This window comes from Staurois parvus, unplaced genomic scaffold (genome assembly GCF_062004578.1).
Source record: "Staurois parvus isolate SC_StPar_1 unplaced genomic scaffold, SC_StPar_1.0 ptg000303l, whole genome shotgun sequence".
Classification (NCBI taxonomy): Eukaryota; Metazoa; Chordata; class Amphibia; order Anura; family Ranidae; genus Staurois; species Staurois parvus.
Window position 1 is genome coordinate 13,559,206 of NW_028318099.1, and position 19,255 is coordinate 13,578,460.

Consider the following 19,255-nt stretch of genomic DNA (forward strand, 5'->3'; position numbering starts at 1 on the left):
CCAATGTAAAGATCCAAAAACTTTCTCTTCTGCAGAGCTCTTGGTATCTCCTCCCACTATCTAAGTCCTTTGTAATTGCCTCAATTCCGAAGACTTTCAATCCATCGTGATTACTCAGATGTTTTTCTTTAAAATGGCGGGGGACTGAGTATTTATCTTTTACCAATTTTATGTTGCTTTTATGCTCGCTGATGCGTGTCCTTAGGCACCGCGAGGTCCGGCCTACATATAATAGGCCACAAGGGCAGATTAGGCCATAGATGACAAAAGACGTCCCACAGTTTATAAACTGTTTGATGGGATATCTTTTGCCGTCTGTGCTCAGGAAATCTTTTTTTCGATCTAACTCGGGTTAGATGTCGGCTGGTAATTACTTTTGCGTACTCTACTTGGCGCTATTATGCTCCTGAGGTCTCTAGGTTTCCTGAAGATTAGTGTAGGTTTATCTGGGAGTGCGTTTCCTAGAGTTGGATCGTTTTTTAAAATGTTCCAATTTTTGGACAGAGTGTGTTTGATGTCCCAGGCTTTTACGTACGTTTTTGTACTAGATTTAGCAACAAAGCCTGGGACATCAAACACACTCTGTCCAAAAATTGGAACATTTTAAAAAACGATCCAACTCTAGGAAACGCACTCCCAGATAAACCTACACTAATCTTCAGGAAACCTAGAGACCTCAGGAGCATAATAGCGCCAAGTAGAGTACGCAAAAGTAATTACCAGCCGACATCTAACCCGAGTCCGTGGTCAGTGTTATTTGACCAAAAGGGTAGCTACAGATGCAGTGTTCCCAACTGTGGTACGTGTGGAGTCATATGGCATCGAAAAAAAGATTTCCTGAGCACAGACGGCAAAAGATATCCCATCAAACAGTTTATAAACTGTGGGACGTCTTTTGTCATCTATGGCCTAATCTGCCCTTGTGGCCTATTATATGTAGGCCGGACCTCGCGGTGCCTAAGGACACGCATCAGCGAGCATAAAAGCAACATAAAATTGGTAAAAGATAAATACTCAGTCCCCCGCCATTTTAAAGAAAAACATCTGAGTAATCACGATGGATTGAAAGTCTTCGGAATTGAGGCAATTACAAAGGACTTAGATAGTGGGAGGAGATACCAAGAGCTCTGCAGAAGAGAAAGTTTTTGGATCTTTACATTGGGTACCTTGTCTCCTAGAGGTTTAAACGATGACCTTGAGATTCATACTCTCATCTAGCCACTAGGTAGTGCAAATACAATTAGTTTATCTCTACTTTTTTCCACATATTTTCATCCTGCGATTTATTATATCAATCATATCTACTAATACATATACTGCTGCCATCAGGAATGTGTTGAGTGTAAGGAATGTGGTTACCTATTACTAGCCCTGACAATAATAATCTTTCATTCTACCATACTACAAGTACACATATGGTCCCTTCAGTAGTTTGGTGCTAACTAGTGACTCCCTAAGACTGTTAACATACTGCAAGCCCACGGTTCATCGATCTTTTAAATGTTTAAATGTATAGATATGAAGTCTATCATATCTTTATATATTTTTTTGCATGTATATTATCCTATATGGTTACACCTAATATATACATCTTCCATACAGGGTTTCGTTACATATGCTGCTATTACCATTCACCCTATTAAGAAGCAAAACCAAAAACCAAAAATAATAGATTGCTTTAGGTTTGAGGTGCAAGTGATGGCCTTGTATGCTGGATCATAGTATCCTAATATTAGACTCTCTCACTATCAGTAGTATTATCATTGGATCATTTTAATGTCTTTTATCAGTACTAGGGTGCATAAGCGCCTACATCGTGGTTTTTACCTCAATATCTAATGTGCAATTATGTGTATAGAGTCTTAGTTGTATTATATGTATTATATCTTATATTATATTATTATTTTATCTTATTGTATTTATCATCATATATTACATATGTTCTATACATGATGCATAGATGGCGTTCATGTGAACATATGCCTATATGTCTTATATTTTATACCCACCGGCAACACTACTGTCATATCCACTTAAGGAGATACACGCATGTGTATGTAGTGTATACACATGTATACATATGTTCATGCTGATGTCTTTTCACTTCAATACACCTCTGGAGTGCGGCAGCCAGGGCCGTTTGACCACCCCATTTGATTGGCTATGACGTGCACACAACAGCAAGTTCGCTAGAGGGGAATCCCCAGACAGTTCCCCCAACTAGAGCCTCGTCAGAGGATGGGGGCGGGGTGGCAGGTCTGGTATCTTGCCCAATAGAGCGGTGTTGGTGTACGCGCACAGAGTGGCCGTCAGATGCGCGTGAAGCGCGCTCACGTGATCGCGCCGACGGACCTGCCCTCCTCACACTGCGCATGCGCATGTTGGTCCACGCATGCGCAGTCATGACCATGCCATACTAGCGTGCGTTCCACACACAGGGTAAACCTGCAGCTATAGAGAGAAGTATAAGATCTCCCTCTGCTGCTGACCATACATTATTACGGATCCAAGATTACTGATCCAATCCTCTCCATCATCCGATCATGAAGCACATGCAGCTGCCTGGTAGCACACATCACACAGCTTCTGGTTGAAGGTTTGTGTGTGGGTTTATATGTCTACATATATATACATGTGTTTGTGTCACTACGGACACCTATCCATTAAGACATCCATTGACTAACAATTTATTTTTACATTAATTGCTATATACTCATCCAGCATCATGACAAGCCCTCTGGATGCATTGTCCATTTGATACATCGCTCACTAATGAATCATGGAATAAGACTAACTATTTACTATATATTATGTTTCATCATTTATTATCTATTATCATCATTCCCATTGGTGTTCATCGCTAAGTTGATATATTACATGCATACTAAGTGGTGTATGCAAAATGTGGTTTTATATATTTTATATCTTATATTTTACGTTTGTCTATATCATTTCTCTCTGATGGCATTACAAATAGTGATTGTCTGTTGACGATATCTTGGCCCCTCCTACTAACCTGAGACTGCCCAACCCAGTGGGGAGGGCCTAGGTTCAGTCCAGGAGTATATATAGGAGAGAGCACTCACAGTTCAGTTAGCTCTGAGGAAGAAGGGACCCCCTTCGAAACGCGTCAGCTGTACTGAACACCCACTCCCCTGATGGGACTCATGTTAGCTTCAAGTCCCTGTGAGGACTTACATGCCTGATTTTATTCGCTGTTTGTGAGTATATTTTTTACAATTAATAAATTTTGGTTACTGAGGTAATGCGCAAGGTTGGTGCGCTTCTCGTTTTCATTTCATTCTGCAGTGTTGATTGGGCTTCCCCAGCCTTGTTTTGGAGCCGCACAGCCCTTTATGGATTGGTGGACGATCCCTCCAGGCCTGGTTCCATCTGTTCGCCACCTGTCTGAGCCCTAGAGCGCAGGAGAATTCGTTTTTAAACAAAACTGTAGCCCTGTGGCCTAGCCATGGATAACCCCTCCTTCTCTGAGCATGCTTCAGTTTTTTTGCTCGTTTTCTAGGAGGATGGAAATATTTTCTTTAGCTTTGCAAGTAGACAGTTAACTTGTTTATTTTACCAATATTTTATTTTTTTTTTTCATTTTTCTTCCAGCAAGTTTTTTCTCTACATTTCTTCTGTTGCAGCTATTCAGTGCAGCCTTCCTCAGCCTAGCCTAGCTAGGAGTACGATGACTGGACACACTGCACTGGACTTTGCAGCGCCAACATGGAAATTACCTTTGGGTACTGGGTTCCATGTAAGGTGCTTTCCAGTTCAGTAGTTGTTGGCATTGTGAATAGGCTGAGCATCTGGAGCTACTTAATTTAGGATTGTTGTGCACATTTAAAATTCCAGTTTTTATCTGGTTCCTACCGCAAAAGCACTGAGGGACTGAGCACTGATATCTTCCTCCAGCCATTCAGCATTGACCAAGCATCGTCCACTGCTGCTTCTTCAATGCAACATGTGGAACCCCAAACTTTAGTTTGTTACTACTGCCTACCTGCAGTTATTTTTGGTGACTTCTGGCCGTCTGACCCTTACCAGCTGTGTGGGTGTTCTGAGTACCTGAGGCCCTGTTTCATACTCTGAGCTTAAGTTGCCTTACCACCATATGGTCACAACATCTCTGTTTCTAGACACAAAAGGGATGATCCCCCTGCAACGGGTGACCCCAGCTTACACTCCACTAATAGTTACGGGAGCGATTGTTCTGTGCCCTTTGAAGGTGCCGGCATCAGTAACCTGGAATTTTGTTCTCCTGTGATTATAGAGTCTTGCTCATCATCAAAGTCTTTCCTAGCTCTGCTGGACGAGACCGAGACTCCGACCCCTGCCTTTTTGACCAGGGTCTCAACTATAAGGCTTTGAGGCCCAATTTACCCAGCTTCTGGCACCACAGAGATTTTAAATGTGTTCCTGTGGCTTTACTTCTAAATTGTATAGCTGATTTGCCCACAGCCCTAGCGGCTTCTGACCTGTTGGTCACAGTAACTATTTCTGATTATGATTCTGAACTGCCCCAATCTCTACAGGACAAGATTATTCTTGAGGAAGCTCAGTTTTTTGATATTACTCCTGAATTAAAGGAGACTGTTTCAGCTTCTTTTGATGCTATGTGCACTACCCTGGGGCTCGAGAATCAGCCTACTATCTCCAGCCACTGCAGCTGCAAAGATATATGCTTTACACCTGCTCTGCAAGAGCTTCTTCTGTGGGCATTGGAATCACCCTGACATGCCCTTAGCACCCCCAGATGCTTACTAGGCTTGTTCCCATTTGGAAAGGATTTTGTGAAACAGTGGTCTACACCTACTTTGTATCTTCCAGTGACCAAGGAAACCACCAGGGCAGTGGAGGGAGTTCCTGCATACAAAGATCCTACTGATCAGTAGGTAAAATCCCTTTTTTAAAGCTCCGCACGGGCCCTGTCCTCTAACCCATTCTGCTGTGACCTTAACTTGATCTCTCTACTACAGCAGTGGATTCCTCACTGATATCAACTATGTAGAGTAAATGGATGGAGCTTTATGCTTCAGCTGTGATAGCCTGCTGCAACTCTCTCTTCTTATCTCCTATGTTGGTTTTTTTGTTAATGCACATGCACAAGGCACTCTGGTTAAAGTTCTGGTCTCCAGTGAACCCTGCATTCATGGAGCACTTGACCTGCATGGTCTTTGAGGACCAATGTCCATTAAGACCAACCCTTGATGTTATTAATGATTTGTTAGTGGAGGCAAGAGTACCCATCTGTGAAAAACCTAAGGAAAAACCTGCCAAGTCTCTTCCCTCTTGTTTCTTTACTCCTGGAGTATTAACGTCTAGGCCTCCAAAACTTGGTTCTCTCGTCTACGGTAAGTAGCCTGCTAAACCTTCAGAAAAGCCTTGCATCCACTTTGCAAAACTGCATCAATTGCCTCTTAGGTGCTTAAATACAGAGTGATAATCCAGGGATATAAATGGAACCTTCAGCTCCAGCTCTCTCGTCAGCTCCTCACTTTCATTCTTCCTTTGTCACCACACAAATTAGCAGAGCTATCTCTGCTCCTTTTGGGGTCAGGTAGTTCCTGGTATGGTGTCTTCCAGCTCTGGAATTGGATAGGCCTATCCTTCTGGAAGATCCTCTCATCGGAAGTCAGCCTGACTGGACTGCTCCGGATGATGTCCTGGATGGCAAAATGCATTGGTTGGAACAAAGCAATGCAACATCATCCCTCAGAGGTGGTCTGCTATTCTCACAATTCTTTCTACCACTGGGAGGTTGTGGTCTCATCTGATGCCAGCTCTGCAAGGTAAGGTCTTCCTGGCAGCTCTTTGAGCTGTAGGCAGTCCTTAGTTCTCTGTTGTTCCTTGGTTTGTTTTGTGTTGCCTACCCCTCAGTTGCACTGTTTTTGGATGCCACAAAGGTGAATGACTTGCTGCGTCCCTAAATGGATGAGAAAGACAAAATAGCATACTTTTCTTCCATTGACGGACACAGGAAGTCATGCACCTTCTGGAGGAGGATTGAACACCGACAAACAAAAAAAAAAATATTGACTACCTGATTATAACCCCTCACACTCCCAGCATGGTTCAGTTTTGTAGCAAAGCAGTACCAAGAGCACATTCATAAGCAAAGAAGGATGAGCCCTGTGACCCTCAATGGATTCCAAGAAAAGTGCAAAAATCCTCTTGCTCCTTTTGCTGTTGGAGATTTCCCCTTGCTGTCTGTTGAAATTGTCAGCAGGGCAGAAAGTGAGGTAAAACTTCTCTAATTAAGCCCCTAAATAGCAGTAAAAGCTCAAATGGGGATGTAACCCTTTCCCTCACAAACATTTTGGCTGAACATACACTTTAATTGTGACCCTGCTATGATCCCTGTCCCTGGTCTAGGAGCAGCATTTAGAAAGGCTTCTACTTAAAGCAGAAGTACAGCCAAAGCTCTTTTGGCTGTACATCTCCTGTGGATCACAGGAGTGCAATTCATTCAGTTTTCTGAAGCCCACTGCCAGCTGACGTCACCCAGCCATTCCAGGCTAGGGAAAGATCCCAACTTCAAAGTTGGAATCCACCACAGTGTCTGGAGCTGCATTTGTCTCCGCAAGACTTTACTACCATTTTAAAGTGAAACCTGAAGGCAACACTTTTTTAATTTTGGAAAGAGTGAGAGAGAGCTATAACCCCTGTCAGTTTTTTTTGTCCTATCTGTGTCCCATTGAGGAAATTTCCCTACACTTCCTGTTCCATAGCCACAACAGAAGTGTGAGGAAAGGCATCAATAGTGAGGGACATCCCTGGTAGTCACTAGAACTAGTGTCCTCATTGGATGATTTCCCTTCTATTCTCTTCTGGTGACCATGCAAAGTTTGGGATTTTCTTTCCCTTTTTGTAATAATGGTAACCAAGACAAATAGGGTAAATCTCTTTACCAGGGACACAGACAGCAATAAACACCTGATCAGTGTTCTAATCCCTCTGAAATCTAAATTTTAAAAAAGTTTTGGCTTTAGTTTTACTTTTGGGCCAACCGAACTTTCAATTTAAGGGCCCATTCACATTGGACGTTTAGCCTCAGTGAATGGGGTTTAGGCCAGGTTCACACCTATGCAGTTTGCACTTGGTCCGTTTCTGGAGTGCTTTTAGCTGTGCGTTTTTTACGCATTTTCGATGCGTTTTGCCTTTTATTTATTTTTTTTGGGCCAACTTGTTGCTGGGCAGATTAAAAAATGCAAAACACATAAAATATGCAAGCAAAATGCAGCACTTGCATTTTAGATGCGGTTCCATTGAAATGTATTGGACTAAAAACGCAAACTGCTGCGGGAAAAGAAGTCCCTGATTCTTTCCAAAAATGTGCGCGCAGAAAACACATAGATGTGAATGTGATCCATATGAAATCATGAAAAAAAGCATGCACTGCATTCCTGCAAAACGCAAAATTCATAAAAAAAGCACAGGTGTGAACCTGGCCTTAGCCTCAGGTGAAGGGAAGAGCTTTGCCTTCCAGCCCCACTGCCAGCAGCCTGTCAAGCAGTATGTTCCCAGGGACGAATGCCTGAAATGCAGACTGCCCTGTCTAGCTGCACTAGCTGTCAGACTCTCAGAGTTTGACAGGCTGCTGGCAGCAAGACTGGATGCGCACCTGTGCTGTCCACCCATGCCTAAATGCTGGAACTCCCTGCATTGAGGTTAAACTCACAGTGTGCATGGGACTTTAGGCCTCATTCACATTGGCAGTGTCAAACCTGCATTTAAAGGACATTTCTGAAAACATATCAATGCATGTAATGATTTTTAATGGTGCCTTTCACACTGAGCATTTACATCTGTTTAAGTGCAGTTAGTTTAGCTGTATTTAGAGAAAATAGAATTCTATGTGTTCAGGATCCAATTAGACACTCTAAACTTGGCTAAACACATGTAAATGTGAATAATTGCAGTTAAAGCAGGATCAGTTAAATGTAGGAAAAAGAGAGACATAAAAGCTGTTTATACTTCTCAAATCAATTCTCCTGCATTTTGTATGGCTAAATGCAGGAGTGCCAGTGTTAAAGTGTTACTAAACCCACAACATAAAATCAGCCTGTACAGTATATGCAGTAAAGCATGCTTATTATACTCACTGTGGAACCTAAAAAAGCCGTGTGATCCTTTCATCTGTGTCTCCCCTTTTTCAAGTGACCACCTCTTATCTCCTGAAAAGACAGACTGAACCGTAGTCATTTTGCACAGTCATTTTTGCTCAGTTTGGTGTGTATTGCTAGAGAGGTTTTTGTTTTCTTGGGAGAATGCATGTGATCAGCACAGGGCCAATCAGCACTAGGAAGACAGAGGTCAGGGGTTCTGCATCCTCCTAGAGCAGAAAGAAAACTCCTCCTACAAGCTTTAGCTAGTGCTTGGCTGAAAACTGATAGAAGCCACAAAACTGCTCTAACTGCTGATGATAAAAGGTTTATATTTACTACAATAATTGCACTTCCATGTTGTTTGTACTGTGGGAGACCAGATATAGTGAATGCAGGGTCCTGGGTTTAATAGCACTTTAATATAAAGCTGCAGTTCATTTTGTTTTGTTTAGAAAGCCTGAGTAGAAAAGCCTGCCCCGTGGCAGCAGCATGCTGCACAGAATGACCCTTGCTCTCTGTGTGGAAGCAGTGGTCTGTCTGCCAAGTTCTGACATGCCCTTGCAGGTCTCCAGTCAGCAGGAGTCATATCCTTTGCTGATTGCAGAGATATCGGCGTCATCTGCTCAGTCACGTTTTTGCTAAGAAAAAAAGGCTTCAGTTTATCCATCTTCTGTTTATCTGTGCCATTTACATACGTTTTTCACCCATTTGCATCTGTTTTCTTCCGCTTCCCTTTTTTAAATGGAACAAAAATGCAGATTTGCTCCTTAAAAAAAAAAGAAAAACAGACCTTAACGGAAGCGAAGAAAAAAACGAAGTCTGTTTACATTCATTTGCCCATAGGAATATATAGCTGTCCGTTTTTCATTCGTCAATAGACAGGTGAAAAATTAACAAATGGAACTCCAGTAGGTCTGACACAGAGAGCAAGGGTCCTTCTCCACAACATGCTGGCAGAAAGACAAGCTTTTCTACTTGGGCTGTAGCTGCATTCTAAAGAAATATGTAAGACTGTCTCGATGCACATATTGCAGCTAATATTTAGCTGATGTTTATTTGATTTAAACTGCAGTGTTAAAAAAAAAAAAATCTAAGTTCCGTTTTCTTCATCAATATACAGCTGTCACATGACCAAGCTATCCCAGATTGTCTGCAGGGAAACTGTGGCAGGAGGAGCTTCTAGTCCTCTGCTGCTGATCACATGTTCTAAAAAAAAAAAAGACAGCCTTTAGGATACATAGTAAAAATAAATATTTACTATCAATAAACTGTTTTAAATTGTTATACAAATATACTTGAGATTAAATCTTTATTAATTTGTGGAAATAACTTGGTATGGCAAATTTCTGTGTCACGCCCCTCCAGCCTGTGTCTTCGAATACCAGAGGTTAAGCCTCCATCAATCAAGATGTACTATTCCACCTCCATTGTGCTTAGCTGTTAGTGGGGACGGAGGAGCAGGGAGGGTGTAGGCTATCATTTAACATTGTGTATACACCCAGATATGTGACTCTGTAGTTACATGGGCTGCTCAGATGTGATAGGGAGGAAATGCTCAGGGTATAAAATACACTGGAAACTGAGCTTGTGCACTAGCTGCCAACACTGCTCAGCAAAATCCTCAACTGTGATGGGGACATGGACAGGGAGTGGGAGACAGTGAACAGCTGGATCAACCTGAATACAGAAAAGAAATCCCATAATGAATGAGCATGTAATACAGCATTTGATAGTTTTTAATGTGGGTTTAATGACACTTTTTAATGCAACACACATTTGTCAGCATCACAACGTTAACGTGGGTTCAGCCAGTTGTGTTTATAAGTCAGCGAAACTTTGTAAAGTTACTGCAAATGCACAAAGCATTTACTGTCAATGCAGATCACAGGCTTGTTCTCTCCTAACCATGAATAAATCAACAAAAGAATGGGTTGTAATCTGTTGCACAAAGTGGTGTACCTCCATCCATATTCAACACTACACAGCACAATTTATTTAGCCCATGGGACTTTAAATGAGGCACAGCACTAAATAAACAGGTCTAACCAAGATAATTCTGTAATATATCAATATAAACTATTCCAGATACTCTTAATACTATCTCTTTATTGTACATCTTTTTAAAACCATTAAAACAATTGTATAGCTAAGTAATTGCACCAGGTGCTGGGTAGTGCAAAAGTTTCCCCTCTACCTGCAAATATTAGTATACATAAAGTCCGGTTTAGTATATCACAGCGGGTGGTTCCTCAAAGGTTTGTCCATAATCTACAATTCATATAGCTCATCCAGTAAGTCCTTAAAATGGGGATATCAGCCACAGCACCACAGGTCAGTATAACATCCCAATTCCAGGTTTACTAGCTAGTCTAGATATTCTGCAGCATTCGTTGACTAAGCCAAACACAGCACACTGCTGCCACTAAAGTGAATAAATGAAGCCCGTCTACAAAGTGAGTTGTCACTTCTGATTTGTGCTTCGTTTATGTTGTTGTGCACACGTTTACATTGCATCTGTTTTATATTGTTGCGTTAAAAAAAATCCATTCTCAAAATTTTTAAGGCCTGTTTATATGCCCCGGCGTGTCTAGGTGTTTTGTCATTGTGGGAGAGGAAGTGTGTTAAGACTGAAGAACATTTCTCCCTCTTATCTCCTATCCAAATGGGGGAGGGGGTCCTACCACTCTTTCAGATGACATTGTCTTAGATAAGACTGCAGATGCACAAAACACAGGACAGCAAGGGATTTCTGGAAGGATCAACAGATGTTTTTTAACTTATCGAATAGATTTAACACAATGCTTTTATCAGTGGATTTAAAAGAGAAGTATGGATTAAACTTCTTTTGGGATTTGGTTAGTGTGGCAGCCAAAGGGCACAAGGTAAAATATGGGATGAAAGTCAGTAGGTAGGCCATGTTACAGTCTTTTTCTTGTAAACCTGCTGCCTTCACTAAGTGCTGATTCACATCAGTGCGGTGCAGCTTGACAGCTCCGGTTTCAGTTTGAATTGAAAAGTAGTTGTTCAGCTCCGGTTCAGGTCAGGATCTGAAGCGATAAAACTATCCTGAAATTCTGTTCACAAACTCATGACATGTGTGATTCACAATCTGTTCTCATAGAGGTCAGTAAGCCTGTAATCCGCACTTGAACTGGACCGCACTGCTTAGAAATTGGACAGGACTCTTTTTCAATCCACACTGAATCCGACTACCAGTGCACTGGACATATGTCAACAGAAGCAATGTTGTTTTACATGTCATGCGGATTGGATGCGGTTCAAACTGCATCCAATCCGCATATATGGGAGCCAGCACTGAAAACTGCATGTCAGGCCAGCAGATACACTATATTGCCAAAAGTATTGGGATGCCTGCCTTTACACGCACATGAACCTTAATGGCATCCCAGTCTTAGTTTGTAGGGTTCAATTTTGAGTTGGCAGCTACAACAACTTCCACTCTTCTGGGAAGGCTGTCCACAAGGTTTAGGAATGTGTCTATGGGAATGTTTGACGCATTTGTGAGGTCAGGCACTGATGTCGGACGAGAAGGCCTGGCTCGCACTCTCCATTATAATTCATTCTGAAGATGTTCTATTGGTTTGAGGTCAGGACTCTCAAGTTCCTCCACCCCAAATTCGCTCATCTATGTCTTTATGGACCTTGCTTTGTGCACTGGTGTGCAGTCATGTTGGAAAAGGAAGGGACCATCCCCAAACTGTTCCCACAAAGTTGGGAGCATGAAATTGTCCAAAATGTCTTGGTTATGCTGACGCCTTAAGAGTTCCCTTCACTGGAACTAAGGGGCCAAGCCCAACCCCTGAAAAACAGCCCCACGCCATAATCCCCCCTCCACCAAACTTTACACTTGGCACAGTGCAGTCAGGCAAGTACCGTTCTCCTGGCCTCTCCCCAAACCCAGACACATCCATCGGATTGCCAGACAGAGAAGCATGATTCATCACTCCACTGCTCTAGAATCCAGTGGTGGCGTGATTTACACCATTGCACCCAACGGTTTGCATTGCACTTTGGAATGTAAGGCTTGGATGCAGCTTCTCAGCCATGGAAACCCATTCCATGAAGCTCTGTATGAACTGTTGTGCTAATATGAAGGCCACATGAAGTTTGGAGGTCTTTAGCTATTGACTCTGCAGACAGTTGGCAAATAGTGCGCTGATCCACTCTGTCATTTTACATGGCCTACCACTTGGTGGCTGAGTTGCTTCTACTCTGTTATATTACCACTAACATTTGACCATGGAATATTTAGTAGCAAGGAAATTTCACGGATGGACTTATTGCACAGGTGGCAACCTATCACGGCAGCATGCTTGAATTCACTGAGCTCCTGAGAGTGACCCATTCTTTCACAAATGTTTGTAGAAGCAGTCTGCATGCCTACGTGCTTGATTTTATACACCTGTGGCCATGGAGGTGATTGAATACCTGAATCCAAGGATTTCAAGGGGTGTCCCGATACTTTTGGCCATATAGTGTATGTGTGAAACTAAAGTTTTTTCGTCCTGTGTGATTGATGCTATAGTCTGTGTTTTTTCTTATCTAGGTGCTTACTCAGACCAGTGAAGGAACAATATTCTTTATATTCAGTTCTAATAGTTAAATGGTTTGGTTTATTTCTCTCATACTAGCTCGCATCTTTCTGTTCTGTGCACCACTTTTTTCTTTTTATGTTTTTATTTTTTCCTCTAATATTTTGTAGTGGATCTTGCTGTGGCACAATAAAGTGCCACAGAGCATGAATGTGGAAGCATGGATTTGTAAAGGGACTGGAATAGCAGTGATCTGTATCCATCTCATGTAATGTGTCCTCAGTCTATGAGAGTGTCCTAAAACATGTCACTAGGCTATGACCGTCTTCTAAAACATGTCCCCAGTTCATGGATGTCACCTAACATGTTCCCAGTCTCTGTCTCTCAATGTAATTTCTGCAGTCTCTGACTATGTCCTTATGTATGTCTGTAGTAGTACTTTCTCAGAATAGTATGGGCAGCCCTTGGTGGTGTCAGGCCATGCTTGAGGCACTGTATATCAAAGTTGACCAATGACCTTCAGCACATCTCTGGATCTGTTTGTCGTTTTGACATAGTTTTCACTAAGGGTAACCTCTACATACAGTATGCATGCATAACACTTTGGTATGAATTTCTTAAGACGGGTTTATTTTCAAAGAAAATTATTTCATGTTTAACTAGAATGTTATTATCACTTGGCAATTTAAGTTTAATGTTTTTTCCTCTGGCCTCTTTTTGCTTGACCCTCTCAGGATTCCTTACTGATGATTTGGTGAGTCATGAAGAAAATGGAAGCCAGAAAAAGTACATGGGGGTATGCCGCCTGCCAGGACCAGGGCAGAAGCATCGGAGACTTGATATCATAGTTGTGCCATATTCAGAGTTTGCATGTGCACTGATGTATTTTACTGGCTCAGCACATTTTAACCGTTCCATGCGTGCTCTGGCCAAGACAAAAGGGATGAGTCTGTCTGAGCACTCCATAAACAAAGACGTAGTGCGCAATGGCAGTGTGAAGGTTAATGCTGGCCATCCTTTGCCAACGCCAACTGAGAGCCATGTATTTGAAATCCTTGGGCTTCCTTTTAGAGAACCTCATGAAAGAGATTGGTAGACTGGAAAGTCTTGCAAAAGTGGTTTCTATTCTTTTTTGTACTTGTGTGATATATTTATTGTCAGATTATAGGAGTTTAATTTAATAAAAATGAAGGCAAATGTAGATGACTGCTAAGAGGCCTCCTCAGCATTCGCTCCTGAGCACTGTGTCCCTTGAAGATGCTTTACACCACGCTCGAGGAAAAAAGTGAAAAGACCAGTGCAATGCAAACACAAGGACCTCTTAAGCGATCATGTATACTTAATTTTACAGTGATTTTATTTTAACCCTGTGCACAAACCTCCTGCTGCTTGATTTAGCAACTGTTTTAAATAGAATTGACACAATTGATTACTATTTGTGATACATTTCTAATCTGCACTAACAGTTAAAATGTCAGGACAAGCTTTTGGGATGTACCTCCTTCTGGCTAAGATCCAAGGATTGTACTGCTGGTTTCTTAGAGAAGAGTGTGTACCCTAAAAGCTTGTTTTGAAAATGTAACTGTCACATTAAATACGTATCATGGACAGTACTCATCTGTATTGTAGCAAGCGCACGAATATGGCTACAATCGTCCTAAGCAAAATGGAATGCTGCTGTGCATTTTCTTTTTTTTACAAAACATCACACAAGTATTCAATGGCAATTCAGCTGTTAGCTTTGATTTTAATAGTTTTTACTTTAACATGAAATTGTCTGCTGTGTGTAAAACATGAATGTATGCTGTGAGAGTAGAATATTTATTTGATGAGATTCTTATCGGTGCAACACATTAGCTGTCACTGTACGTTTGCTTTCTTTGAAGTGTATTCTACTTATTTTATCACACACTAACATATCTTACAGAACTTTTAAGATCCTTTATTATTATTATACAGGATTTATATAGCGCCAACAGTTTGCTCAGCGCTTTACAATATAAAGGGAGACAATACAGCAACAATACAGTTCAATACAAGAGGGATAGGAGGGCCCTGCTCCTCGGAGCTTACAATCTTGGAGCCATTTATAACCATGTTTAGTATCTGAAAAGCTAGGTCCACCAAAAATTGCTTAGATGTTATCATGTTAGGGCAGATAACAGCTGCCTATATTCTGGACCTGTTTTTGTAAGCCAATATGAAAATAATGTCATGGAGTTCCTCCAGTGATTTCTTCTCTGCTCATGTGTGCTAAAATTCTTCTCTGCTCATGTGTGCTGAAATTCTTCTCTGCCCTAGTAACCTTAATAATGAAACTTCTAACACCGAAGGCAGCGTGAGCATTTAGGATGGGGACTTGTCCAAATTCAGCCTTCTAGAACTGGGTTTTTACATCAAGGCCACATGCTTCCTTTTTATATATTAGTGAATACATAACATTTAGGATAAACAGTCATGGCCAAAAATATTGGCACCCCTGCATTTTTGTCAGATAATGCACCAATTTGCCCAGAACATTTTTGCAATCACAAATGTTTAGGCATTCTCATGTTTATTTCTTTTGTTTGTATTGGTATGACACAAAAAAGTGGATCAACAAAAATCTGACACATTCCACGCAAAACCCTAAAAATGGACTGGACAAAATTATTGGCACCCTCAATTAAATATTTGGTAGTATGCCCCTTGGAAAAAATAACTGAAATTAGTTGCTCCCTGTAACCATCAATGAGATTTTTACAACTCTCTACTGGAATTTTGGACCATTCTTCTTTCACCTGCCCCAGGTCTCTTAGATTGGAAGGGTTCCTTTTCCCAACTGCTGTTTTGAGATCTCTCCAGAGGTGCTCTATGAGATTGAGATCTGGACTCATTGCTGATCAGTTCAGTACTCTCCAGTGCTTTGTCTGAAACCATGTCTGCGTGCTTTTTGGAGAGTGCTTTGGGTCATTGTCCTGCTGTAAGACCCATGACCTCTGACGGAGACCCAACATTCTACCACTTGGCCCTACATTGCACCCCAGAATTCTTTGGTAGTCTTCAAATTTCATAATGCCATGCACACGGTAAAGACCTCCAGTGCCTGAAGCAGCAAAGCAGCCCCAAAACATCAGTGAACCTCCACCATGTTTGACTGTAGGGACTGTATTCTTTTCTTTAAAGGCCTCATTGCTTTTTCTGAAAACAGTAGAATGATGTGCTTTACCAAAAAGCTGTAATTTTGTTTCGTCTGTCCACAGCACATTCTCCCAAAAGTAGTTTTGGCTTCTTCAGGCAAGTTTTGAACTCCAATCTGGCTTTTTTATGTTTCTGTGTTAGCAGTAGGGTCCCCCTGGGTCTCCTACCATAGCGTCCCTTTTCATTCAGATGGTGACGTATAGTGCAAGCTGACACAGTTGTACCCTGTGCCTAGAGCTCAGTTTGAATTTCTCTGGAAGTTGATCAAGGTTCTTTAGCCACCATTCAAAAAATCCTTTGTTGCAATCTTGATCAATTTTTCTCCTTCGCCCATGTCCAGGGAGATTAATTACAGTGCCATGGGCTGTAAACTTCTTGACAGTGTTGTGCACAGTGGATACAGGAACATTAAGATCTCTATAGATAGACTTGTAACCTTGAGATTGTCCATACTTTTCCACAATTTTTGTTCTCAAATCCTCAGACAATTCTTTGCTGTTCTTTCTCTTCTCCATGCTCCATGTGGCACACAGAGACACACCACATAAAGGTTGAGTCAATTTTGCACCATTTTAACTGTTTGCTGGTGTGATTTCTATGTTGTCAGCACCTGTTAATTGATACAGGTGAGTTTCATTACAAATCACAGGAGCATCACAAACTTGGAATGCAATTATTTCATACAATTTTGAGAAGGTGCCAATCATTTTGTCTAGCTCAGTTTTGTGTGGAATATGTCAGATTTGGCTTTTTGTTTCTGCACTTTTTTGTGTCATACCAATACAAACAAAAGAAATAAACATAAGAATACCTAAACATTTGTAATTGAAAGAATTTTCAGGGCGAAGTGGTGCATTATCCAACAGAAATGCAGGGCTGCCAATATTTTTTGCCATTACTGTAGAAATGTCTGACCGCTGCATAGCCTATACCAAAGAGCAATCTCAAGGTTGGTCAAATAGCTTCCCCAGCACACTGGAAAATCTTTTCTGACCATTACTACTGTATATGATTCCCCTTTCTAATAGATCTTTTCATTACGCACATAATAATAAGCACCCTGGTATAGTGTCCTTGCAGATCATGGCATTCTGTGATCACTTAGAGCAGTGGTTCTTAACCTGTTTTGAGTCACAGACCCTTCCCTAGAAATATTCACATAAACACAACTGTGCAAGCAATGAATATGTGTACCTTGTTTAATTGGAGTTTGTTTGCCTCATACATATATGAAATACACAAAGTTTAATAAAGTGAACATTTTTAACAAAAATAAAAAAACCATACTCCTTTTCAAGGAAAAAATGATGGCTGCTCATTACAAAAATGAAATTCTGCTCAAATCTACTACTACTACTAGAAAATGAGAATTAACACTTGCAATTATGGTGTGGCGCAAGATGTCAGTTGTGCAGAGAATGAAACAAATTTAAATGGTAAACATGGGCCAACATTGATTCAAGAGATGTTTAGCAGTTGGCCCTATAAGCAGTGGCAGGGTGCGGTTTCTTTAATTTCTCTCAATGGAAAACCATTGATTGGGATGACTGTATAATGAAAGTGTTATTTTTTTATCTTACCCTCACGGACCCTCTGAAAGCCATTCACTGACCTCTCAGGGGTCCATGGACCCCAGGTTGAGAACCTTTGATGTAAGGGATACTAAGATCTTGTAGTCACATATGATGCTCATATCTTGATGCATTGACCGTTCACACAGACTCAGAAATCTAGAAAAAGGAATACACAATGTGAATTAAGTCTCTGCAAACAATCATTTTGCTGCTTGAAACTTCTTGTCACTCTGTTTTAATATATTTTTATTAAAGGTTTACCGCATGGTGGCAATGTAAGAATTTCTAGTCGTCAAATAAATTGAATCGTTTAATCACCGGAAAATGAAGACATGCATCCATAAATCTCTTTAAAGTCTATACAGTACAACTCAGTTGAACCGTTACGTCATACATTTGACCTAATAATGCCATTGCAGTTGACCAGTCTAATAAACATTTATTTAGCTCTGTTTGTGGAACATCATTGCTGTGCAGATCATGTTATTAAATTGAGCTTGGCATTTTGAAGTCAAATGGAAATATGGTTGTTGAAGTATGTTGCTTAGTTTTACTCTTTGCACATTTGGTCTGTGCAGCAAGTCTTCTGAAAAATTTTATTTAAACTGGTCAAATGGTTGATTTTAGACTGTGGTAATGCTAAAGTGCTTCTTCATTTATAACAATAACGTCAGCATGTTCCTTTTTTATGTGTGCTCAATAAATTATTTATATTTACATTCAGAATCTGCATATTGTCTTTCTAATGTGAACTTACAGTGATGACTTAAAATGTAATGATTATTTTAATGGCTCTAGAAAAGGAAACCTATATACACACACTGGTGGTTTTTCAATAAGCATTTGCAGCACATTTTTTGGTGGTGTGTATCTAGTCCAAAGCTTTGCATTAAACCCACGAAAACCTGCAACATTTTTATTGATAGCACCAACGTGACAAATTCAAATAGTTCCTATTTGCGACACATTTTAACTTTATGGAAATACCACCATATCTGTGATTTAGTCAAGGATTGAATCGTCCAGTGCTTATCTGTTCCTGTCCTAATTTATGATGCTAGCTTTGGAATGTGTGCACACTGGAAGAGACTCACGCTGACACACAAGTTCAGTCTATGAACACTTCTAGTTTATTATAATGAGAAAGTGAGCTTATATATGCAAAATAATGCGAAAGTCATGTGACAACAGCATAAGCATTATATTAGTCTTTGATTGGTCATTTCCACACGAAAACAATCTCAGTCATGGTATAGGTGTGATCTTCTTCCAAGTCTTATCTTATAGGAAAACATTCTTTTGTCTTCCAAATCACACGGTGGGAGGGGGTCTGTGTGTGTGAGCAGACATTTCTTAAGCAAGGATTTCTTATAGTACCACAAAGCCCAGCAGGCAGAAAATATTCACACAACATATGTATTAAAGTATAAAAGTAAATATTTATAAAACTTATAGAAATAGCGTATATATATATATATATTCAATAGGAAAGGAAATAGGCATTTTACCAAATCCATCACATCTGTGATAAGGTAAGTGGAGGTAAGTAATTCATTCTTACACGTATAGTAATTTGTTGATTGTGTAACATCATTGAGACAATTCTAGCATTTTTTAAGCTCATCTGGAACTGATAATTGATCCATTTCCATTACTCTCCAGCTTCTCCAAATAGCTTCTCTGCCTGTAAAACTTGCGACAGTTCTATCAGAGTTGCCAAAAAAAAATTCAGAAACATCTTAATGACAAATACAGTCTTTTGCATGTTCTGCCATTTTTCATACTAGTAAAAGATTCCAAGTTTCCATTCTATTGCCAGAGATGAGGATTCCTGTAG

At 40.7% G+C, this 19,255-nt stretch overlaps 1 protein-coding gene across 1 annotated transcript in view; it reads left to right on the forward strand.

Moving 5' to 3' along the window:
• The window catches only part of POLL (DNA polymerase lambda), a 57,028-nt gene extending 38,884 nt beyond the window's left edge, over positions 1 to 18,144 (forward strand). Inside the window, exon 9 of the mRNA XM_089683270.1 lies at positions 13,399 to 18,144. Coding sequence (XP_089539396.1) covers positions 13,399 to 13,760 — 362 coding nt within the window. The 3' untranslated portion in view covers positions 13,761 to 18,144. The remainder of the gene's footprint in view (positions 1 to 13,398) is intronic.
• Positions 18,145 to 19,255: the final 1,111 nt, after the last annotated feature.